Source organism: Carlito syrichta, unplaced genomic scaffold, assembly GCF_000164805.1.
Source record: "Carlito syrichta isolate Samal-C Ts95f unplaced genomic scaffold, Tarsius_syrichta-2.0.1 Scaffold301846, whole genome shotgun sequence".
NCBI lineage: Eukaryota > Metazoa > Chordata > Mammalia > Primates > Tarsiidae > Carlito > Carlito syrichta.
This window is the reverse complement of record NW_007245942.1, coordinates 112,526-138,754: the sequence shown is the minus strand read 5'-3', so window position 1 is coordinate 138,754 and position 26,229 is coordinate 112,526. Positions and strand designations below refer to the sequence as shown.

Here is a 26,229-nt window from a genome sequence, read left to right as displayed (position 1 = left end):
GAAAATGTTTTCTCCACATGCATTCTACCCTCTAGAACCTAGAGGAAAATCATGGTAATTTCCCTAATCAGAAAAGTTAAGTTCCTGCCTGCAAACTTTATTCAATCTTTTCTGCCTAAGTGATGACACCATCTCCCACTTGTGCTATATCCTATAATTATGAAGTACTTAAGACTTTCACACGTTACTGCCTTTAATGTTTACAACCCTTTTGAAGGAGTATATATTACCTCTTTTAAAAATGATGTACATACTATCTCTTCCTCACTTATTATCTTAGGTTTTTATAAGCTAGGAACGAAGAGGGTCTTGAACAGTGCCTGGAACATGACAGATACTCTGAAGATTCCTTTCCTGAGCATTCAGTATGCATGAACCTAAGTCTAAGCGGCCTGCCCTCTAGTTGCTCTCAACTCCACAAAACTGCTGCTTAAGACCAATGCTGAGAAAATAGGTGTATACTGGTACTCAAAGTATCAGGTATTATTCAATGATGCTAAGGGGGTGGCTGCTCTACAGGTCTGCAAAAATAGTATCACAATCTGAAGCCAGAATAATGTGAAAAGTAGTTCATAATATAAAATGCAGAGAGAGAGAGAGAGAGAGAGAGAGAGAGAGAGAAAGCCTGAAAGGGTTTACAGAAAATAGTATTTAATATATTTGTTTCCTGGGCACCCCCTCTGGGTCCCCTCCCACTGTGGTAGCTTTTTCTGTTCTTTCAATATATCCTGCTTTCAAGTATCTCTATAGATATAGGTGTAGATATAGATATCTATATCTACACCCATAGCTATATATTTGTTCCTGGGCCTCATGCCTTGGCAGTAGACTGGGATGAGGTCTACACTACAGATCATAGATGGCTAATAAATCAGTACTCTTTACACCACCGATAATCGATCTTTTATGTGTAATTCCTTAATTAAAGAAATTACAGGTGCATTTAAAAAATAAAAATAGTTTTATTAAATCCATGGAAAAGATAATAGGCTTAAAATCTGGATTAGCATCTTTAAAAAATAGGGAAATGTCCATAAACACCAGTTTTGCCTTTTGCCATTAAAAGGCTGATCTCTTAGAAGCAGAAACATAGAAACAGCTTTCAAAGATTTTCCTTCTCTCAGGTTACATTATGTGCAGCTGCTGCCCACAGGCCACAGGTATCTAATTATTACCTTACACTCTGACAGCACATGAGGTAATAACACGAAATAATGCTATACAATAATGCTATAAATACCTGAGTGATCCTCCCCCCCTCCCCCGAATTGGAGTCTCACTGTCACCCAGACTAGAATGCAGTGGCCGGGAGCGGCCACTGCAGCCTCGAACTGCCGGTCTTCGGCGATCCTTCCACCTCAGCCTTCCAAGTAGCTGGAACTACAGGTGCGCACTACCACACCCAGCTAATTTTTTTTATTTATTGTAGAGATGAGGTCTCACCAAGTTGCCCAGGCGGGTCTCAAACCCGTGGGCTCAGGCAATCTACTTACCTCAGCCTCCCAAAGCGCAGGATTACAGGCTGAGTCACACAGCCCGGCTTACCTGAGTGATTTTAAAGGCCAAACCTTTGTGATAGAAATTTTAACACTTTTAGTTGTATTACAATATATTAAGTATATTCAGACCAGTAGATCTATGCATATTACTTACTTTGACCATTGTCTCAGGAGACACTTCTTCATCTGGAACCCAAAGCTTAGTTGTCTTTTTTCCTGGAAGCTAAACAAAAATTAAGGACTTTAAAACATGAATATGAATTCTCATGTTCAATTAACAGTTAATGAATGAATGCAATCCTTGTCTTCTGCAGTGACTGTAATTACATTTGACTAAAACACCTCATCTAATCCCAATTATTAAAAAAGGGCATATTTTTACTAGCACCCATATATAGCACTTACAAATCCCATCACTAGTTGGCTCTTTCTGGGTGTGTGGTAGGCTAACTTTAACCTCTTGTCCACTCCTTTGGTTAGCCCCTTTTGAAACTAATAGTTTACTTATTTAAGGTAGCTGGCAAGAACTAGAATAAAAATCAATAGAGCCAAACAGAGTCATTCTTAAACAAAATAAAGTTTGTGTGTTTGTTTTAAATCTTGAGTGAAGAAAAAAATTAGAAGGGTTCCCAGTTCAGGACAGGTAACAGAAAACATGTATTAATGTATTTTTACTTAAGTATCACTAAAATGGCAACACACACACACACACACACACACACACACACACACCAGTTAGTGCTACAAAAGGTGCCAAAATCATAGGAAAACTTTGGAAAACAGAAAATGTACAGTATAAACATTAACAGAGCTGGAAGATTTATACCTCTGTAAAGGCGCAAAAGAAAAGCACCCTCAAAAAAAGTAAGGTTAAGTTAGTCTCCCCTCCCCACAGCACAACCACAAAATGATCCCAGGGATAAGCTGCAGGTCCTGGCAGATTAGAATTTATGGTAGCAGCCAAGACAATAAAGTAGTAAGAGTTGAACCCACTCTTGGAACACTTGAGATCCCATTTTTATCACCAGGTCAAGAAACAAGAATTGAGTATCATCTCGGGTAACCTTCTGGCAACACAACAGGCAGCCCCAACACCCAGAAAGGCAAACTTCCCCAACCAACACACAGAGCTGAAGATTTGCAAATAGCTCAAGATGCAATTCTTCAGAAAGGACATGACTTCAACGTATAGTGTGGAAATAATGAAAAAGATCACATTAGGCACATCTTGATTAATTTCTGAACTAAGGATTTCAAAAAGACCCCAAATGGGAGCAAGAATCAAATCAACTTCAGAGTTCTCAGCTACAAGACTACATGACACACACACACAAAAAAAGATGGTCTGGATTTTCTGCAGTCACATGACTTGAGTCACAGAATTCCAGTATTCAAAAAACAATATTGAAGAGTGAACACTAGAAATCAAGACAGAAATTTTCCAAATTACAATCCATTTTAAAAAAATTACTCAAAGATATACTACACGAAAATATTTAATTCACACATGAAAATTAAATCAGTATAAATTAGTACATAATGAAAAATGAAAACAAAAAATTTCATGAAAAAACTATCTGAGACAATTACAAATTACCACAGATAAGTTTAAAAAGAATAAAACCACAACAAAAATCAATGATATAGAAAATCTGAAAATTATGGGATAGGAAAATACACCCATTAAGATGAAAGCATTAAAGGAGATATGGATTTAAATGGGATATTGATGTACATCTTTTTAATCTTATGTTACCAATAAGATATGCAATTTATGAACATCTGCATCATTAGTAGAAAAACATCAGCTGCATGCGGTAGCTCACACCTATAATCCCAGCACTCTGGGAGGCTGAGGCGAGAGGACTGCTGGAGCCCAGGGGTTTGAGACCAACCTGGGCAACTCGGCTAGACCTTGTCTCTACAATAAGTCAAGAAATTAGCTGTACGTGGTGGTACATGCTTGTAGTTCCAGCTATTTGGAAAGCTGAGGTGGAAGGATCACCTGAGCCCAGCAGGTCAAGGCTGCAGTGGCCGTGAGCATGCCACGGCACTCCAGCCTGGGAAACAGTGAGACTTCGACTCAAGCAAACAAACAAACAAAAACCTTATTTTCCCACCAGCATTATATAATATTATTGTCAGATTTCTTAATTTTTGCCCATCTGGTAGATAGTCTTAATTTGCATTTCCCTGGCTACTAGTTAAGTTTGTCTATCTAGTCACCACTCATGCTGCCACCTTTCCTGTGTCTTCTCTGGGTTGTCTTTTTCCCATAATTTTCATAGACATTAATCTTTTATCAGGTACATGTCTCAGTATCTCCATAAAACATATAAAACCTCATTTATGTTGTGTATTTTTATTCCTTAATTGTGTCCTTTGAACAAAAGCTACTACTTTTAATGTAATAATATTTGTCATTCCTTTCTTGCAGTTAATACTTTTTACATCTTGTTTAAGAAATTCTTCCCTACTCTAATATCATAAAAATAGTTTCCCATATGTTCTTGTAAAAGTTCGAAGGTTTTTTTTACACACAAAAAATTTAATCCATCTGGAATTGATTTGTTTTAACTCTTAATGTATACATAGATATAGGTATGATTTTTTTTTAACATTGGAGTCTCACTTTGTTGCCCAGGCTGGAGTGTAGTGGCACACTCACGACCACCACAGCCTCAACCTGCTGGGCTCAGGTGATCTTTCCTCCCTAGCCTTCCAAGTAGCTGGAACGACAGACACATGCCACTACACCCAGCAAATTTTTTGATTTATTGTAGAGATGAGATAGAGGGTACACAAAGGACACAGCAGAGATTGATGCTAACTCAGAAGTACTGTATTCACAAAAGCTGCAGGGACACATTGGGCTCAGGTGATCTTTCCACCACAGTCTTCCAAGTAGCTGGAACTATAGGTGTGCACCACCATGGCTTGCTGATTTTTTTTTTTAATTTACTGCAGAGATGAGATCTCGCCAAGTTACCCAGGCTGGTCTCTAATCCCTGGGCTCAGGCAATCTTTTAGACTCTGCCTCCCAAAGTTCTGGAATCACAGGCTTGAGTCACCATGCCCAGCCTGGAAAATAAGGGGTTTTAAAAAATTTATTTATTTTAAAGATGTGAGGTACAACTCAGGGTTAGGTATACAAATGTTCGTTATGCAGGTACCCTTGTTGATAAGGTGTGCTCCCCACTCTGGCAGTTTCCCACTACTGCCAATCCCTTTTTTTATAGTATTATGTGAGTTGTTCAAGGTCTGCTTATGAGTGAGAACATGTGATACTTGGTTCTTTGTTTCTGTGATAGATCATTCAGTATTATAGACTCTAAGTCCATCCAAGTTGCTGTGAAGTTCATAATTTTGTCCTTCTTTATGGCTGCATAATATTCCGTTGTGTATATGTACCACATTTTTTAAATCCAGTCTTCTTTTGATGGGCAGCACAGTTGGTTCCATGTTTTTGCTATTTCGAATAATACTGCAGAAAATATGCATGTGGGTATCTTTTTTATAGAATGATTTGAGTTTCTCCAGGTATATTCCGAGTAGGGGGATTGTGGGGTCATATGGGAGGTCAACTCTAAATGAATCAAAGACCTAAAGGTAAAACCTCCAACTATAAGAACCTTAGAAAATGTAGGAGACAACCTTATGAAAATAGGAACTAGCAACTAATTCCTGATCAAAACCCCAAGTGCCCATGCCATAAGAGATAAGAGAGACAAGTGGGACCTCATCAAACTGACAAGCTTCTGCAAAGCCGAAGAAACCATCGAGACAGAGGGGAGACAGGCCACATACTGGGAAAAAATATCTGTCAACTGTATATCTGACATAGGCCGAACATCTAGGATCTATAACGAATTCAAATGTGCTGAAAAGAAAAAAACCAACAGCCCCATCACAAAGTGGGCAAAAAATATGAATAGACCCTTCTTAAAGAAGACATATAAGCAGCCAACTGATATATTAAAAAAAATGTTCAGCCTCCCAGTCATCAAAGAAATGCAAATTAAAACCATACTGAGATACCACCTAACTCTATTCATGATGGCCATCATCAATAACTCAAAAAACAACAGATGCTTTAGAGGATGTGGTGAAAAGAGAACACTTCTACACTGTCGGTGGGAGAGTATACTAGTACAACCTCTGTGGAAATCAGTGTGGTGATTCCTAAAAGGTCTAAAAATCGAACTCCCATACGACTCCACAATCCCCCTACTGGAAAATAAGTTTTAACAACCACTTTGAAAAACAGTTTGACAGTAAAATGAAAAGTTACATATGTATATATGCTGTGATTCATCAGTTTCACTCAGGAATAAAACAGAGAAATTCTTGCTCATATGTAGCAGGAGGTTTCTATAAAAACATTCATAGCAGCACTGTTCAAAAGAAAAAAGAAATGGAAACATTCCAAAATCTACTAAAAGAATAAATAAATAATTAGATATTTACAATGGATTAATACTGAGTAAGGAATGAATGAACCACAGGTAGCTTTAACAATGATTATTCTCAGAAAAGATGGGGAGTGATAAAAGGATGTCACTCATTATATTATATGGGATAATGTAATTCTTATAAACCTCAAGAACAAGCAAAACTAAACAAAGAGGTAGTAAAATTTGTTGCTCTCATTGTTAGGAAATAACCTGAAATTCAGAGAGTGAGTATCTAGGGAAGGAAGGAAAAAGAAAAAAAGAATTGAACAGTAATAAAACCAAGAACTAACAGTTTGCAGGTAATCATTGTATTTTAAAATATAAGATATACAAATGTTACATATATTTCTTTATACACATGAAATATAACATAAAACAAGAAAAATTAATGGATTAAAAGTGGTAAGGAGTTCTCTTTCAGATGAGATCTGACTAGGTTGTTTTGAACCAATTTTCTCACTGAAGCAAATGGAAAAGCTGGGCAAAATATTTTTTAAAAGTCAGATCAAAGGGAACAGACTGCCAAAGCAGTGAGAATTTGTGGGCAAAGTCTCAAAAGAGGAGGTAAGTCAGAAGATTTGAGACTGGCATTCAGATCAGCTTCTCACACAGATGATGACTGATTCTGAAAGTGAAGGAAGGGGAAGTTGAGCAAAGCGTTCATCACTGTCACAGAGCTGGAAGAACAAGATTTGGAATTCTGGGCCCAATAAGGAGCAGAGGCTTTGCTAAATATACTAGACTTTCAGATAGATTCCAGACAACTACACTCCAAACACAGAGGTGACCAGAAAAAGAATAATCCTGTGAAAAACAAGCCAAGATTCCAATTGGATGGAGGTGATCTGACAATACTTAACTGCCTGCCAGAAGTAAAAGTAAATCCTCTCTCTGGAAAAATATAAACTCATCCAGAGTCTCAAATTATCTTTTTTTTTTTTTGAGTTGGAGTCTCACTCTGTCACCCAGACTGGAGTGCAGTGGCCGCTCCCGGCCACTGCAGCCTCGACCTGCTGGGCTCCAGCGATCCTTTCACCTCAGCCTTCCAAGTAGCTGGAACTAAAGGTGCGCGCTACCACACCCGGTTCATTTTGATTTATTGTAGAGATGAGGTCTTGCCAAGTTGCCCAGGCGGGTCAACTCCTCATACAAAATGTCTACCACTCAATCAAAATCAACACATATGCAAGACAAGACATGACCAAAATTGAGAGAAAAAAGCAGACAGGAGAAAAAGGATCACAAGAGATGCAAATAACAAGCCTAGCAGATACGAACCTGAACATAATTAAAATGTTGGAGGACTAAATGACAAGTGAATTCTGGTAGGGAACAAAGAGCTATGTTTAAAAACAGTAAGACAATTACAGAATTGAAATATTTATATGTGTATTATATATAAGTGTAAGCATAAGCTTAACATAAGATTAGACAAAACTGAAGAGCGTGAACCCAAAGACAGGTCAGAAAAAAACAAAAACTGAAGCATAAAGAGACTGGCAGAAAAAAACAAAGTGTCAGATAGCTAGGTCACAGAAAAAAAAAAAACATACGTTTAAAGTGTGTAAATAGAACTGCAGCAAGAGAAGAAAGAGAATATGAAACAGAAGTAGTATCTAAAGAGATAATATCTGAAAAATATTCAAAATTTATAGACAATAAGCCATATATTCAAAAAGAACTATTATACAAGCCCTAAGAAGGGTAAACATGAAGGAAGGCACAACCAAACACACCACAGCAAAACTAGAGACCAATATAATAGATCAGGCTGACAGCATTCACAGCAAAAAGACAGAAAACCTTCAGAGAAACAAGACTGTCAGCAGACTCCAAGAAAAAAGATAATAAAATGTAAGATAATAGATCAATATATTAAAATCACTGATGGAAGAAAATGTACCAGTCTAGAATTCTAAACCCAGAGAAAATATTCCTTAGAAACTGAAAGCAAATAATAGACATTTTCAAACAAACAAAAACTAAGAAAATTCATTAGCAGGAATGCACAATAAAATAAATAGTAACATAGTTCTTTCTGTAGAAAGAAAATCATCACATAGAAATAAATGACAAAAAGAGAACATATACTTGAAAATATAAATATTTACTATAAAATAACAATAGTAATAGTCCTTTGTGAACAGGGGCACAAAGAAAAAAGCATCAGAGAAAAAAGAGAACTAAAGGATTCTAAGGTTCCTTGCAATGTACTGAAAGCTCAAAACAGACTAATTGACATTGGCCTTTAATAGTCAAGAGTGCATGCTGGAGTTTCTAAGGCAGCCAAGAAAAGAACAGCAAAACTCAAAACAGGCCAGTAAGAGAAAAAAATGAAATAAATATATTTGGTCAAAAATAAGAGAAAAATGAACATATAACTGATAGAACAAAGTAAAAATTAAAAATTTTAGGTGGCAAATTAACCCAAATATTACTATTTATATTACACTTTTTGGAGGAGAAACTTTCTCTCTTATTTCTTTTAACTCTTCAGAGAACACAGTACAGTGCTAAGGGCATAGTAGACACAAAACTGAGGGTTAGGTCTGGCGAGGGTGGGGGGGTCTCTATCTCTGTCTCTGTCTCTCTCTCTCTCTCTCTGTGTATATAAATATATGCCTATACACATGTATGCATAAAACTCCATGTGAGTATAAGGAAGTCAACTCTCCTGGGCTCAAACATGCCCCATTCCAAACACACACAAACTAGAGTCAAACAAAATCATTACTTTTCTCTCAAGGCTCTTTTCATTCTCTATTGAATATAGGGAAAGAAACAACTATAGTCATGACAACCATGCTGTGAACTGGTTTGCCAATCTGCACAATTTCAAAAATTAAACCCCTGTAAAGCTGAAACAGATTCAGGTGATATTTTATAGTTATCAAGGAATGTATTTGAGGTAAAATACCTATGCTCAACTAAAGAGATATTTCCATATTGTTTTACTTATAATGGAGATATGGCATAAATTTTAAGCATACATGTGTGTAAAAAAAAGAAAAAATTAAAATAAATGCAGCAAAATGGACATGTTACTATCATTTATTTCACTTTTTCTTTATTAGATAAAATTTTACAAGATAACATAATGAAGAACACATATCCAAAAATAGAACTTACTCGATCATTCATGAGAAGATCTTTCACAATGAAAGTAGCTACCAAAGACTTCAAAGGAGCAGCAAACTGATCGGGTGCAAGAAGAGCAATATGACCAATAGTAACCAATGGTGTTATGAGATGTTCCAGGTTGCTTGGATCTAGGCTCTTATGCAGAGGCTGAAAATAGGGGAGGAAAATATATTCAATGCTATACATATGCAAAAAAATGGTTCACATATTTTATCTTCAAATTTCAAAAATTTCAAGTTTCAATAAATGTACATAGCGTAAGTAGTCACTCAAGCTTACATTTAGACTTCTACAGGTTAACTACAACTAGAAGACACCAGGTTCAAACATTTTCAGTTTTGCCCAACTCACTTTAGAGGTTGGTAAAGAAACATTTCAGCATAGAGAATCATATTATGAAGCATGCAGTTTATGACCAACCATGTACATGAGAATGTTAAGAGACTGCTAGGGCTCGCCGATATTCACTTTGTTTCTATTTCCTGGGCATAAGTATGACTCCACTTGCAGCCTCCTTTGCAATTAGGTGAGGATGTAGAATGAGTTTCGGCCAAGGCAGTGGGAGTCAAAGTGAAGTACGCCTGCCCTGAGGCAGGTATGAGCCGTGTCTTCTCCACAGGCTCTCTCTTTACTCACTAGCTGAGCTTAATGCCAAGAATCCAGTGGGATTTAAAGAGAAGTCACTAATCAGAAACAGTCTATGTCCACAGGCCACTGATTAGGAGGTCATTCAAACACCCAACTGGACTTTTGGGAGCAAGAAGTAAGTTTTCATTTATTCTGTTTAGTCACTTGAATTTTGGGGATCTTTATTACAGCATCAACTATTACATACTATAACAAATAAAAATGCAACCATTACTATAAGTTTTGCCTTGACAGAATTGAAGACACTCTTCATACATATACCCATATAGAATGATAACCAAAATGTTTTGTTAAATAGGAAAATCAAAAGGATGTACTAAAATATTCTATCATTGGCAAAAGGGGAAACAAAATGTGTGGGTATGTGTATACTTATATATGAATAAACTATCTCTGGAAAAGTACATTTAAAAACTGGTAATAACAGTTGCACCTCTGGGAAAGGGAACCCAGTGGTTGGGATACAGCAATGGGGGGATTTTTCACTGTATATTATTTTTGCATCCTTTTAATTTTGAATAAGTGAATATATTTTCTATTAGAAATTTTAATGCCACATTCTATGAAAAACTAGCATTCTAGTCTCCCACATTGCAAGAATTCTAGGCTCAAAAAGCAATACAAAACTGTTAAGGGCAGCATATAAGGGCAATATGAGGTTTCATTTACTCATAAATGTTACCCCAATGACTTCCCTTAGTTCTTCCATTACACATCTAAGTGCCAGCTTGTTGTTCACATTATAAACAAAAACATGATAGTATAGTTTTTCAGTTAGTTTATTATAACAATAAGTTTGATAATTTTCTACAATAATAAAATCATTTCTAAAAAAACCAAAATTAATGGCCAAAATAAATGGTCAGATTAGTGGCAACCTCAAAAAGGCCAGATACCTCGGTGAAACCTCTTGTAAGAAAGCCTGCCAACCTTAAATGTTATAACAGGAAGACTACAGGTAAGGTTCTTTTAGAGAGAAAATAGCAGATTTATATAGTATCAAAATGAAAATAAAAGTACCCTACAGATGCAAGTTATATCAATATTATTCTCATTATCATAATAGAAAGGAACAAAAAGGAGATTTATCAAGAAAAAAGTTTCCTATAAATCAGCATAAATTTATTGAAAACATTCTCATATACAAAAAATAGACTGCAGAAAACACCTGACCTCAAATACACAAAAATAAGTAAATTATTTGCTATCTACAGCAAAGATAGTGTTTGAAAGATTTAAAAAATTTCCATTTTCCTTCAAGTCTTTAACATAATACATGAAAATATGACAAAATTAGCATAAAAGTTTCTAAAACAAAGATAAGTCAAAGTATTTAAGGTAAGTAGCTGCAGCATAATTTCCAAATTGTTTTGACTTCACCCAAGGCTTCTAAACTAAAATCATAAATTAGGACTTTATAGATTTCCTGCTTAGCTTTTATTTGCAATGACAATACTAGAGTTAGCTCCTAATTACAATAGATAGCAATAAAATTAATGCCTGGATAAAATGTAGAGTCAATAATATTAAAAAAACTTTACATCTAATACAAAATTAGGTCAGCGATGAAAATACATGTTTACCTTATATCACCACTAGTACTGATTTACAAAACCCTATACTTCAGTAAAATCACAAACAATTCAAATTTTTTAAACCTGTAACTTGACTGAATAATCATCTGTTATCTACTATCTGTAACTATGATTTTATGTGTCATTACCTGCTTAAAGAAAGTCTCCAAATACAGATTTATAAAAGCATTGTTATAATGCTTAATTTCTGTATTTGAGTTGGCATTAAACATCTGAATACTAAGACACTTCTGGATTTTGACCACTTATCAATGTTGCTTTTATGGAATTCTAAAATATACTACAAAATTATGCATCACCAAATGTGAACATTTCATATAATCATCATTTGTTTTTAACTAAGAAATATAAAACAAACAAACTTTTTCTCATTACCTCAAATATCTGTGCAAACTGAGTCTCTTTACTAGAAAATATTGCATGGATACAATGAATGGCATATTTGGCTTGACGGGGAGGTCCTTTTTTAGATTTGTGATGTAAAACAGGAAGCAAAGCTCTAAAAAAAGAAAAAGCAAGAAAAAAGTAAATCAGAAAAACCAACATGACACCTGCTAGATACATTAATGTTTGTATTTTTAAGTAGTGTTTTATGAGGGAAAAAAAGTCACCAAGATCTACTCAGTCATTTTTTTTGCTCTATAAAAATCTGTATTAAAAATGTAACCAAATACAAGTATTTCATTTTTTTACTTTTTATTTATTTATTTTTATTCAACAATAACATGTACACATCCATGGTTAGTGAGCCTCTACTCCTTTCAATGTCACTTCCATCAAGCTCTTTTATTCCCACTGCTATCATTCCAGCTATGCTTCTGCCACCTAACTCGTATGATGAAACCTAAACTATCCCTTTTTTCTCCTTTCTCTGCCTCTTCCAATTCACCTCTCACTTTATGCCAGAGCAAGCTACTGTAAAAAAGAGAATAAAATTAACCAATGTTTACTGAGCAATATTATGCCAGGCACTATTAAAAGGTTCCAAATTCTTGCCTTTATGCTACTAGCATTTTAGGAACACGAAAAATGATAGCATACACATTAATAAAATATATGCCATATTAAACTGTAACAGCTACTATAGAGAATTAAAAAACTCAAAGAAGGATAGGGATAGGAAATAGTAAGGGAGGTGTAACAGTGTTACAAATGCAAACAAAAGACCCTCTGATAAGGTAACACTTTGAGCAGAGTTCTGACAGAGGGAAGTAGTGAATTATGTAGCCACCTGGAAAAACATTCATATATCATAACCATTCTACATGCATCTATCATTCAGAAACTTACAATGAATAATGTATAAAGCAGGAGTTCCTAGCTCAACTATTATTCAAACATCTCACAGAAAAAGTAACTTCTATATCTTCCTCATTGTCAATACCAACTCAGAGGTCTAGTACTAAGTATTTAGAGGTACAGTGCTTCCTCATATAAGAGTAGACTCTCACAAAAAATACCATCAGCAAAGTATAATAAAAATACAAATATCCTTAAGATGTGAACAAAGAGAGTATGAAAAGACAGCATTACCACAGAAAAATGGGTTGCACTTAAAAAGGGTGAAAACTCTTTAAAAGAAGATACATAAATATCCTAAAACCTTTGATAAAAATGTTTATCTTTACTCATTAAAAAAAAAACCAAAACTGTAACAAAAAGACTTCTGATTATGATGGTATAACTGTGACTGGATTTACTCTCTTGCCTTAAACACCCAGAAGAGACAACAATATTAATCGCTGCAGACACTAGACAACAGCACAGCACTGGAATCCCTAAAAGATGGGAACTAGGAAAGCTTTTATCTCCGACCAAGCTTGCTGCTCAGAACTAATTTCCAGGCTGCAGTAAAAGTAGCCCAAATAGAACCCAAATTGAGGGAGACAGAGATGGGAGTTAGGGAGGCCAAGGCAGCCTCAATTTCTAGAGGAGGAAGTTACAAAGAGAAAGAGACAGCACAAGTTCTGGTGATCCACAGAGGGGTATCCCCGAGACTTTAGCTGAATAAGGATCCTTGTGTTAAAGGGGGAAAAAAAAGAAAAAGAAAAAATATCTGAGACCAGGAAGAGGACTTTTCAGTAGAACAAAACATTCTCTCAATACACACAGGGCTGGTAATAACTTATGAAGGGCCACCGACAGCCACATCCCCTCCCTTTCCTGGAAAGGGGCCTAAACCCGGCCCCCCACCAAAATGGTGACCTGGCAAACTAAAATGGCGACTGAAACGGTACCTTCTGGGTTTTTCCTCTGCACCCTTTCCCACGTCCGCAAAAAATCCACCAAACTAAATGAAGCTCTGCCAGCCAACCTATAAATGACTGACAGGTCACCCTAAGCCCCTATAAAGGTCAACGCGCTCAGGGCTACAGCCTGACCCTCAGGTCCTGTAGCCCACCGTGTTTGACTCATTAAATCTCTTGGCCTTAACGGTGCCGAGTCTCACTGTGCGCCACCGCCTTTCATTGGTGCCGTGACTCAGATCGGGTTCCTCTCGCTCTAAGGCAAGACCCCGTTCCGGCGCCAGCGGGACTCACCCCTTAAGGCCTTCGCCCACTTTCTTGAATGCCAGCACTGCATTCATCACTGGCCCTCGTATTCGTAAGTGTTCCCTAAACAGAAAACCTAAAACCTTGCCAGGGATAACCAGAGGAAACTAACCATTGATCGTCCGGCAGTCCCTTCGGTCCCGGGCAAGGGGGGGGCACACCCCGCCTAGGTCTTTAAGGCCACAGCAGAACCCTACCAGTTTTCCCCTCCCTTGGTCGTCAGGAATTTCGAGTCTACTCCCTCCTGCCATCAAAAATCCTGGTACCAGGTTATCCTTAACCTCTTCGATTCTCCAGGAGAGTTGCGGGTTGTAATAATGTCCTGTGATGACAGGCTTTATTGCAACCTCCTCATATCCTGACAGCCGGCTGTCCAGGGAACACCCTGCTCAGCCCCAGCTGTTAAAATGGGAAACTCGTCATCCTTGCCGGCTGACTCTCCCCTCGAATGTCTCTTAGACAACCTCTCCACCCTCTCTCACTCCCGACATTAAACCCAATCGTCTAATCCGCTTCAGTACCCAAGACTGGCCCACCTATCGCTTAGACAACCAAGATAAGTGGCCCCCTGACGGGTCCCTAAACCCCAACATTATATGGGACCTCTCTAACTTCTGCGAGCATTCAAAAAAGTGGGCAGAGATTCCCTATGTCCAAGTCTTTCTCTCTACTCTGGGAGCACCCTCGTCTCTGCCTCTGATGTAAACCAGTTCACCTCCTTGTGGCTGCAAAGGGTCTCTCTCTTCCGCTAACGCCGCCACCTCCCTCCTACATCCCGCTTACGCCGCCACCTCCTTCCTTTGTCTCTGACTTCAACCCAGCAGATGAACCTCCTCCCTATCGACAACCCATCCACCCCCGCAGGCTCCTCTCCTGTCTGCCCCCGCCGTCCCTGATCTTTACCCACCCCTTCCTCCAGTTCCTGCCACCCTGTGGAGTCCTCCTGTTACCCGCTCGCTCCAAGACAGCCCCAGCCACCCTCGCTCCTCTCCACGAGGTGGCAGGCGCTGAAGGCATTGTTCGAGTTCACGTCCCATTCTCTATCTCAGACCTGTCCCAGGTAGAAAAATGCCTTGGGTCCTTCACAACTAACCCAACCACTTATATCAAGAAATTCCAATAGCTCCTTCAAGCCTATAGCCTCACCTTTCACTACATCTACATGGTTCTCTCCAACACCCTACTCCCCGAAGAGCGCAGAAGAGTGTGGGAACAGGCTAGAGCACATGCAGATGAGGTCCATCGGACCTCCCCAGCACACCCCCTCAGGGTACTGGCAATCCCAGACCAGGACGCTAGCTGGGACTATAACTCCCCCAATGGCCTCAGTGCCAGAGATCAGTTCTCTACCTGTCTCGTTTCCGGGTTGAGGTGGGCAGCACAGAAGGTTGTTAATTTTGAAAAACTCCAGGAAGTGGTCCAAGACAAAAACGAAAACTCTTCTTCCTTCCTTGATCGCCTTACCAAGGTCCTCCAACAATTTACTAATTTAGACCCAGAAACCCCAGATGGCCATCAACTCCTTATGACTTACTTCTTCTCCCAAAGCTACCCTGACATTAAAGCTAAATTAAAAAGCTAGACCAAGGGCCCCTTACACCCCAAAATGAGGTTTTGGCTGCCGCCTTCAAGGTATACCACAACCGGAACGAAAAGGCTAAGTGGCAAAAATACCAAATGCTGGTTGAGGCTCTTCGTGGGACAGACACCGGCCCTCGCAGTGGTAGAGGAAGTGTCCAGAACAAACGCGACCCTCCAGGGCCCTGTTTCAAATGCGGCAAGGAGGGACATTGGGCGCAAGCCTGCCCTAACCCTAAACCTCCATCAAAATCTTGCCCCAAATGCAATCTTCCAGGACATTGGGGGGTGGACTGCCCCAGCCCCCAGAGAGGAGCAGGGTCAGCCCCCAACTCCACCCTGGACCTACTGGGCGTGGCCGCTTTGGAATGACGGGGCCCTGGGTTTCCCCACCTGACGCATATCTCAAATGCTTGGGAGCCTATGGTCAGAATTACGGTTGACAGATGTCCCATCCTCTCCTGCTAGACTCTGAGCCACCCTTTCTGTCCTGTGGGAGTTCTGGGGACCAACCTCACTATCCCGGTCCCCGGTAGTTGGGGTAGGGGGTCAAACCTTCATCCCACGCACAATTCCTACACTAACGTGCCTATTTTCCAGTGTCCCATTTACCCACTCCTTCCTGGTCATGCCTCAATGCCCTATACCCCTTATGGGGAGGGACATCTTGGCTAAGTTTCAGGCATCCATCACCTTCAACTCCAGTGCTGCCCTCACCAACCCATTACCAACAACTTCCTTACTCCTCCTTTTGGCCTCTAGCCCAGGCCCCCCTCCCCACAACCTGCCTCGCTCCCTCCCTCGCTCGCCTAGGTGGTTAACCCACTAGTCTGGAACATCCACACCCCTTCACTGGCCCAGTGCCCGCCTGTTCACATCCAGTTAAAGGACCCATCCACTCACGCCAGTCAGCCACAATACCCTCTCCTCAGGGCCAGTCTGCTAGGTCTGCAGCCTGTCATAAATACCCTACTGCGCAAGGGATACTTAAGGCCCACCAACTCACCATACAATACTCCTATCTTGGCCGTAAAAAAGCCCAACGGAACCTATCAGCTAGTCCAAGAACTTCGACTAATAAATGCAGCCTTTCTCCCCATTCACCCACTGGTTCCCAACCCTTATACCATCCTGTCTACCATTCCTCCGACGGCAACTCACTTTTCAGTTATAGACCTTAAAGATGCATTCTTCACCATTCCCTTGGCAGCTGACTCCCAGGACATTTTCGCGCTTACTTGGACCGACCCTACTTCCCGTCACTCTCAACAGCTCACATGGATGGTCCTCCCACAGGGATTTCAGGACAGTCCCCACCTGTTCGGCCAGGCTCTAGCGGCCGACCTCAAACTTCTGTCACTCCCCAAATCCGCTCTCATCCAGTATGTAGATGACCTTCTCTTATGCAGCCCCTCTATAACTGACTCCCACACAGACACTGTCTTACTCCTTAACTTTCTAGCACAAAGGGGATACCGAGTTTCCCCCCACAAAGCTCAGCTATCCAAAACACAAGTCACCTACCTTGGTGTAGCCATTTCACACCAGCAAAAGGCCATAACAACCAGCCACAAGGCTGTTATTCAGTCCCTCCTGGCGCCCAAAACAAAGGAAGAAATCCAGTCGTTCCTGGGATTGGCGGGCTACTTCCAAGCCTGGATCTCCAATTTCACCCCTCTCTCCAAGCCACTCTATGACCTGGCTAAAGGTGACTCTAAGGAACCATTACTCTCCCTCTCAGCCGTTAGACAGCCTTTACCGCCCTCCAACAGGCTCTCCTCCAGGCCCCTGCCCTATGGCTACCCGATGTCCACCGACCTTTTACCCTATACGTCCACGAAAATAAGGGCACAGCCTTAGGAGTTCTAGGCCAATTCAGTGGACAAACGTTTGCTCCTGTAGCCTATCTCTCAAAACAGCTTGACCACACGGTTCAGGGATGGGCCCCATAGCTGTGGGCCCTGTCGGCCGCCCATTTACTCGTGTGCAAATCAAAAAAACTCACGTTTGGAGCACCTATCACCGTTACTTCTCCCCACCATCTACATCACCTCCTAGGATATAAGGGCTTCAAAACACTCCCTCCTGGTCGGGTCCTATTCCTTCTGGTTTTCTTTGTCCAAGATCCCTCTATCTCCTTCCACATTTGTGCACCCCTTCACCCAGCCACATTACTCCCCTCCTCTCCTGTAGACACCCCAAGCTATAAATGCGTCGAAGTCCTCGAGTCCCTACTTACTTGTCCAGTACATATTCAGGAAGGACCTTTATCCGAGTCCTCCTATGTATGGTTCACAGATGGAAGCCCGTATATACATGAGGGGTCTCAGGTAGCAGGATACGCCATCACCTCTGTCACTGATGTCATCGAGGCTAATCCTCTCCTGCCCCACACCACCAGCCAACAGGCAGAACTCACAGCAGACATTCGAGCATTCCAACTGGCGGCCGGACACTCTCTGTCACTTTACACCGACTCCAGACATGTCTTTCACATTCTAGTTTCACAATCAGCCATCTGGCAGGAACGGGGGTTATTAACCACCAAAGGATCAGCCATCGTAAATGCTAGGCTCATTTCCGACCTTCTTTAAGCCTCCATGCTCCCCAAGGCCATAGGCATCTCACACTATAAAGCCCACCAGGTAGATTCATCTTTTATCACCCAAGGAAACAAGTGGCTCTAAAACCCCTTCCTACCATACTTGTCAATGCCTCCGCCCCACCAGCCGAACACACATGTGAAGTTCCACAACTATCTGACCTTATACCCTATCTACACTCAATTTTCCACCCAAACCCAGCGGCTCTCACTTTATTTCTTAAAACCTTCTTCCACCTTACTCCTAAACATACAAAACTCATACACACCCTTTCCTCTCAATGCTCTACTTGCCACCGAACAAATCTTAGTACCCCCTTAAAGCCCGGAACGTTCCTCACTCACCAGGCTAGGGGAGAGCTCCCTGGGTCAGACTGGCAAGTGGATTTCACCGTCATGCCGCCCGTCCGTAACATCAAATACCTTCTGGTCCTGGTTGATACCTTCTCCGGATGGGTCGAGGCCTACCCCACCTCAAATAAGCAGGCTGCTACAGTGGGATCTATGTTAGCCAACCACATCATCCCTCGGTTTGGGGTCCCCCTCTCTCTTCAGTCAGATAACAGGCCTGAATTCACCTCACAAGTTGTGCAATCTCTAATGGCGGCCCTCAACATCAAATGGCACTTTCACATTACCTACCACCCACAATCATCAGGAAAGGTTGAACGAACTAACCACACACTAAAAGATATCCTCACTAAACTCTCTCTCAAACTCCATCAGGACTGGGTGTCCCTCCTTCCCCTAGCTCTCTTCCGCGTTCGCGTCCTCCCCAAAAAACCCACTCAGCTTTCACCCTTCGAGGTCCTATATAGAAGACCTGCACTTATTCCTGGCATTCCAACCTCTCCACCTCACATCCCCCTTCATATAACCTACACACTCCTGTCCTTCATCCGTTTCAACATCTGGCAATATCAAGATCTCCTTTTGCCCGCTCCCACAGAAACACATGATCCAAAGCCTCTCACCCCGGGACAATGGGTTTTCCTCTCGGACCCAGAAACCAAAACTCGCTTACAACCAAAATGGCAAGGACCCTTCCAAATAGTCCTCTCCACCCCCACAGCAGGCAGGCTACTCATAACCAAAGGACAGCTCAGTCCCTGGATTCACGTTTCTTGTCTCAAACCAACTAAACTGCCTCCCTTTACCCCTTCCTCCACAGAGTCGCCGACCTTTTCTTGTTCCACAATTCCAGGCCAGCCTCTCAAACTCCAAGTATCCCATGTCGCTCGCTCCCCCTCCCTGCCTGTCATCCAAGAAAATTCCACATAATCACAAGACGTGAAGGTTGCCGCCTGCATTCAACAACTACCCTCCGCCAGATGGTCGTCAATTTCGTCCTTCCTTTAATAATAATACTGCCTTTCCTTCTGCTCTTTCTTTTCCTCCTACTTTCACATTGCTGCACACAAGTGCTGCTCCTTGGTGCGAGTTACTCAATCCCCTCTTCTGCTCACTATCAACAGGACCCAACATGATTATCACCTTCCTCCTTGCTGTCGTCTTTCAAACCAAGCCCACTACTCTGTCTGTCCTCCATTATCGGTTTACCATCCGCGAACTTTACAAGGCCAATGGGATAGATATAGTCAAGGACTTGGACACGCAAACATGCCCTATAAACAATTGCTCAAAACCTATTTCCCTCAGCTTAAAGTCCTCAATAAGCTTGGCAGACGCTCATCGGCCCTTTCTATGCTTACTGGAAGACCAAACTCACGACTATTGTAGATGGTGGCCGGACAAATACAATGGCTGTCCCTATTGGTCATGCAGGATTCACTATGCCGACGAATCCATCAGCAGGAAAGCCTGGGGGGACCGAGCTTCCTTGTTCACCACTACATAGGTGGACATTCTGGGCATGGAGGCCGCTTTTCTCACTTCACTTTTGACATCCCTGACCCAACCGCTAACCTCTGGAAAGACCGCATATACATGGCTGTCTACCCAAAAGATTGGTACGCCCACCCCTCCGGGCACCTATCCATCTCTCGCTCCACCTTACCCCTTCCATCACGGTATCAGTGGTGGAGCACATAAAAACCCAGGAACAACAGCTCCTGGCAGTGGTAGACCCTTTGCCCCCTTCCTCAGAAGACCACCTCTACCTATAACCCTCCCAGCACCTCCCTTCTTGGCTTACCATACGAGGCCACACCCTCCGCTTCTTAAATCAGTCCTTCCCGTCTCTTCCCTCCTCAGTGTTTTCTTTGTGCCTCATGACAACGACCTCTGCTGGCTGCCATTCCACTTCCTGCCTCACCTAACAGTAATAGTACCCTCAACCTGTCTTCCACAGGAGAGGCCATCACCAAATCTTACGTTCCACTTTGGGAAGTTGCATCCAACTCCTCTTACTTCTGTATTGGTCCACACAGCATCCCCACTCCATTCAAATAGCCCTCTCTGTTCAACCACCATAAACTCGACAAACGGACACTTCCTCCCGCCTGGCTTCTTCTTATGGTGCCATGGCAGCCTCCTCTCCCAGGTCTCCAATCTCATCTCCCCTGTATACTTGGTACACTAATCCCACAGCTCTCTCTCTACTCCAATGCCGACCTCCAGGCCCTCTTAACTCCCGATCACCGACACAAGAGGGCTGTCTTCCTTCCAGTCATCGTAGGATTGTCCTTGGCTTCCGCAGTCACCTCCATAGGTCTATCAGGAGGGGCTCTCAGCTACTCACTATGGGCCATGGAAGACTTACAAAACAAAATCCAGTTAGTTTAGACACCACCTCCGATTCTCTCCAATCATTACAAAGACAGATAACAAGCATAGCACAAGTAGCCCTCCAAAATCATTGGGCTCTAGATCTTCTAACAGCCGAAAAGGGAGGCACTTGTCTTTTCCTCCAAGAGGAGTGCTGTTACTACATTAACGAATCAGGAATCATTGAACAAAGCATTAATAAACTACACCACCTCTCCTCACAACTCCAAAGGGCAAAATCTTCACAAGTTGGTAGCCTGTTACAAAGCTCCCTACTCACCTGGCTTTTGCCCATCGTCACATGTGCCATTCTCATTTTCGGCCTGTGCTCCTTTCTCCCTTGTATTATCAAGTTTCTCCAGTCACAACTTTTAAAAATCTCTAATCAAAACATTAATCAACTTCTCCTACAGAATTATGACCTCCTGCCCACCGAAGATCCAAGTCTTGACTGTCCCAACTCTACAAACCTCTAACCTTGTCTTCTCATTTCAGACATGCCCACCTTCAAGTTTACCCCCTACTACCTACCAATCAGATTCTCAGCATTTCTTGACCACCTTCTTCGTGACAGTTGGCTCCTCCCTTTCCTGTGTTCACTCGACGACTGGCCGGCCCAGCTTGCCATTTTCCACTTACAAGGCACCTTCCAGGACTTCCACTCAAATGAAATTTTTTCTTTTGGTGCCTACTTGTAGGGTCTCATATGGCTTGTCCTTTCACCCACCTCACCCACCGATGCCCATTGTCAGCAAGAAGTAGCCAGACAGACAAACGCTGCCCCTCTCCCGTATAACCAAAGAGGTGGAAATGAAGGGCCACCGCCAGCCACAAGTAAAGCCACATCCCCTCCCTTTCCTGGAAAGGGGCCTAAACCCGGCCCCCCACCAAAATGGTGTCCTGGTAAACTAAAATGGCGGCTGAAACGGTGTCTTCCGGGTTCTTCCTCTGCACCCTTTCCCACGCCTGCAAAAAATCCACCAACATAAATGAAGCTCTGCCAGCCGACCTATAAACGACTGACAGGTCAACCTAAGCCCCTATAAAGGCCGACACGCCCTTGCCTCGGGGCTACAGCCTGACCCTCAGGTCCTGTAGCCCACCGCATTCGACTCATTAAATCTCTTGGCCTTAACGGGTACTGAGTCTCACTGTGTGCCACCATCTTTCAACTTGTTCTTACCAGTCACACTGGAAAGACCTTATAATTTATAAGCAGGAAAAAAATTAATCAATAGAAACAGACCAACAAATGGCACAAGAGAAAGAATTAGTAAAGATATTAAAATAGCTGCTATAGACTTTTTTAAAAAGTAAGCTCCACAGGCTCAAAAGACAGAGAAAAATGTGAACATAGGGTTAGAAATAAAAGATAGTTTTAAAACCCAAAGGACATTACTAAATAAAAAAATACAACAGAAATGTAAAATACACTGATGAGATTAAAAGTAGATTCTATATTGCAGAAGAAAAGATCAGTAAATTTAGAGACAGAGCAATAGAAACTATCAAAATACACAGAGAAAAAAGAGTGGGAAAAAAACCCCACAGCATCTATGACCTATAAGACACTATCAAGTAATCAAAAATACCTATAATTGGAGTCCCAGAAAATAAGGCAGGTAAGAAAAACAGAAGAAAGCATCTGTAGCAATAATAGCCAAAATTTGTCCAAATATGATGGAAATAAATTCCTAGATCCAAGAATTTCAATAAACTTCAAGCATAAAAGAAGGGAAAGCAAGCCCTTTCAGGCATATCAATAGTCATTTGGCAAAAACCATAAATAGAAAATCTTAAAAACAGTCTGTATAAAAGGCATACATAGAGAAAGAGGAAAAAGGATTAACAGAACACTTTCCATCAGAAACTATGCAATCCAGAAGATAATGGAATGATTTAAATACTAAATGAAAAGAACCATCGCTGGGCTCGGTGGCTCAGCCTGTAATCCCGCGCTTTGGGAGGCCGAGGTAAGTGAACTGCCTGAGCCCGCGGGTTCGAGACCCACCTGGGCAACTTGGTGAGACCTCATCTCTACAATAAATTTAAAAAAAATTAGCTGGGTGTGGTAGCACGCGTCTGTAGTTCCAGCTGCTTGGAAGACTGAGGTGGAAGGATTGCCGGAGCCCAGCAGGTCAAGGTTGCGGTGGCCGAGAGTCGCCACTCCACTCTAGTCTGGGTGACAGAGTGAGACTCCAACTCAAAAAAAAAAAAAAAAAAAAAAAAACCATCAACGTAGAATTCTATTCCAAGCAAAAACACCTTTTAGGAATGTGGAGAAAGTACAGACTTTTTCAGACTAAAAAAGCTGAGATAATTCATTGTAAGCAAAACTACACTTTAAGAAATATTAGAGTTCTTCAAGAAGAAAAATGATGCCAGATGAAAATATGGATAGCCATCCAAAAAATGAAGAGTAACAGAAATGGTAATTATCTGTATAAAAGAAATCTGTCACTCAATCTGAGATACAATAAATGGTCTACAGCAAAAATACTAAAAATATACTGTAGAGTTTATAATGTATATAGAAACAAAATATATGACAAACATAAAAGACTGGAGGAAAAGGGCATGGAAGTATTTTGTTGCAAGGCTTTTACAATATACATTAAGTAATCTAATTCTATTTGAATGTAAATAAACCAACAGTGAAGATAAAAATAAGATCCTAATACTTGATTAATCCCAGGAAAGGAGAAATAGAGGGAAAGAGGAACATAGAAAAGATGAAACATATCAAGATGGTAGATTTAAGCCAACCATGTCAACAATTACATTAAATGTAAATGTTCTAAACATTCCAATAGAAAGACAGTTTGTCAAAATGGATTCCAAACAACAAAAACAAAGTAACAAAACCACAAAAAGACCTAACTAGAATATTTACAAGAAACCTACTTTAAAAATTAGATACCAGGAAGATTAAAAGTAATGAAAGAAAAAAAGATACGACTTATAAAAACTACTTCAAAAGAAAGCACAAACAGTTATGCTAGTCTCAGACAAGACTGCAGAATACACACGATCAGGATTAAAAGAGACACATTTCATAACAACACTGTTGGCAAGGCTGTAGGGAATCAGGCACTCTCATACACTACTAGTGAGCATGCAAAATGGTATAACCACTATGGATGGAAACGCAGCAATACCTAGCAAAATTAAATATGCATTTACTCTTCTTCTTAAGACTCATTCCCAAAGATACAATGTCAAAAACACACACACAAAAAATCACATATATAAGGCTATTCACTGTAAGACTGTAATAGTGGAAACAGTTCAAATGTCCATAAATAAGGAACTGGTTAAATGAATTACAGATATCCACAAAATAAATGGAGATCCTTCTATATTTAAATACACAATAATTGCCAGTATATACAGTTACAGAGAAAAAAGGTGGAGTACAGCATATTTTATCAAAGAGAATATAGAAATATACTAAATATACAGACAAGTATGTGCATGAAGTGACTTTTTTTTTTTTTTTCAGTTTATCTATGGGGAAAAAGGGAACCAGATAAAGAGCTGAGAGACAGAAGCTAGACTTCCTGGAATGTACTTTATTTTAGATGTTTTTATAACCACTGAATATTTCATATAATTAAAAAATGAAACTAAATTTTAAAAAAGCAACCTCTAAAAAATTAACATGAAACAAACGAATGAGTATGTACCCACTTGATAGCATAACTACCCAAAGACAGTTTATTATAAATAACTTTAAAATATGTGAATTTGACTGCAGATCTCTAATGTGATATCAATAAAAGAGAACTATCTAAACAAGTAAATAAACAGCTATTTTAAGGAATCAAATTGGCAGTGCTATTGCTATTCTGAGACTGTTATGAATGTACTATAAAATAAAGCAATTGGGTTAGGTTATTATGTAATATGATAGTGTTATCTCAGCATGAGGAAAAAAGAGACACAAATGTAAAATTGAAAAGGTTCAGTAAAAACACTGTAATCCTGAATTTGAACTGGGAAAATCAGTATAGACACACATGCATTTTATCATTCAAAAAAGTTTTTTTTTTTTTTTTTAGCTATGTCTACTGAATTGTCTAAGAGCCATGGCCTTACACATTGGCACTTAACAACCAGAAGACTCCCATTCCAATTTCTTAATACCATTTCCATTAAAAGAAACCAGAGCTCCTCAGAGAAATGGTCAATACCAGATCCGGTCAGGACATGTACAAGACGGGCCTGGGACATCCTGTTATACCAAACAGCAAAGAAATTACACAGATTACTGGGGTTGTTCCAAAAGACTCGGGGACCAACCTGAGTTAATCTCTGGGTTAGAGGTGGGATTATCTGGGCATCAGTGCATGTGATCACTGTAACTAACTGAAGCACAAATATATGTAAATCCATGAGTTTATTCATTTGATTAATTTTTTCAAAAACAACACTCAAATTGGTCACCTTTGGAAGACAACAATAAACCTACCCTTAATTTTGAACACTGTTAAATAAAAAAGAATCAAGCATTTATCCTGCCTTTCCTAACCAAATATAATACCGGAGAACCAAAAAATACACAAAAAGTTCCTTTTTACAAAAGTATTCAGCTAACAAGTGAAGAAAGAATGAAAGAATATCACCACTGATTACTAATATCAATAGCTACAAACATAAAAAGAGAGCCAGCCAGAGAGTATGTGTCGCCTGACAAAAGAGTACACCAATTTTATAAAATAATCCTGTAACGACAAAAAGGATGAACCAGAAACCAATCAGGCCTCTAGATTCAACCATCACTTTGTAGAAAATAAAGGAACCTATTAAATTATGCCTCAAGGATACAATTAGCCAAATCAGTCTATGGAAAAACTCTTTTAAGAGAAAAGACCTGGTTTCTTCATCAAACATACTCCAAGGAGAGAGTGAGAGTTGGAGGGAAAGCCTATGAAAGACACACCAACCAATCCCAATGTATAAACCTTACTTGCATCCTGAATAGAACAAACACACTACTTTTCCAAAAATTGCCGTATTTTTTGAGAAAAGTAAATGGTTATTGTTAGCATTAGGTAATTAGTGTTAACTAAGTTTGTGACAAAGCTGTACAAATGAAATGAAAAGTCTGGGATTTGCTTTCCACTATAAGGGGAACACAAGAGGGAGTTGGTGAAAGCACAGATGAAAGAAAATTGGCTATAAGTTTATTCATTGTTAAAGCTAGTTGGTGAAAACATAGGGATTTGTTTCAGTATTCTTTCTACTTCTGTATGTTTGAAAATTTCAATAATGAAATGTGGAAAAAAATTAGTCTCACTAAATTGCTAACTTTTTAGTCTACAGTTAGTGGTTTCTTTTTGAAATGAAAAATTCGTTTTTGGTGGTTACTTTAGCTGAGATTTTTAAAGACAGTTTTGTGAAACTTTAAGCTCATCCAGTGTTTTATATACT

The 26,229-nt window shown here is 40.3% G+C and overlaps 1 protein-coding gene across 6 annotated transcripts in view; it reads right to left on the bottom strand.

Annotated features, from left to right (window-relative positions):
* PDS5B (PDS5 cohesin associated factor B) overlaps window positions 1-26,229 on the bottom strand; it is a 126,631-nt gene that overhangs the window by 35,252 nt on the left and 65,150 nt on the right. For all 6 annotated transcript variants that reach the window (XM_008055400.2, XM_008055396.2, XM_008055399.2 and 3 more), the window contains exons 20-22: window positions 11,713-11,836; window positions 9,083-9,241; window positions 1,654-1,722 (exon numbers count right to left, since the gene is read on the bottom strand). In XM_008055400.2, the coding sequence (XP_008053591.1) occupies window positions 1,654-1,722; window positions 9,083-9,241; window positions 11,713-11,836 (352 nt within the window). The remainder of the gene's footprint in view (window positions 1-1,653; window positions 1,723-9,082; window positions 9,242-11,712; window positions 11,837-26,229) is intronic.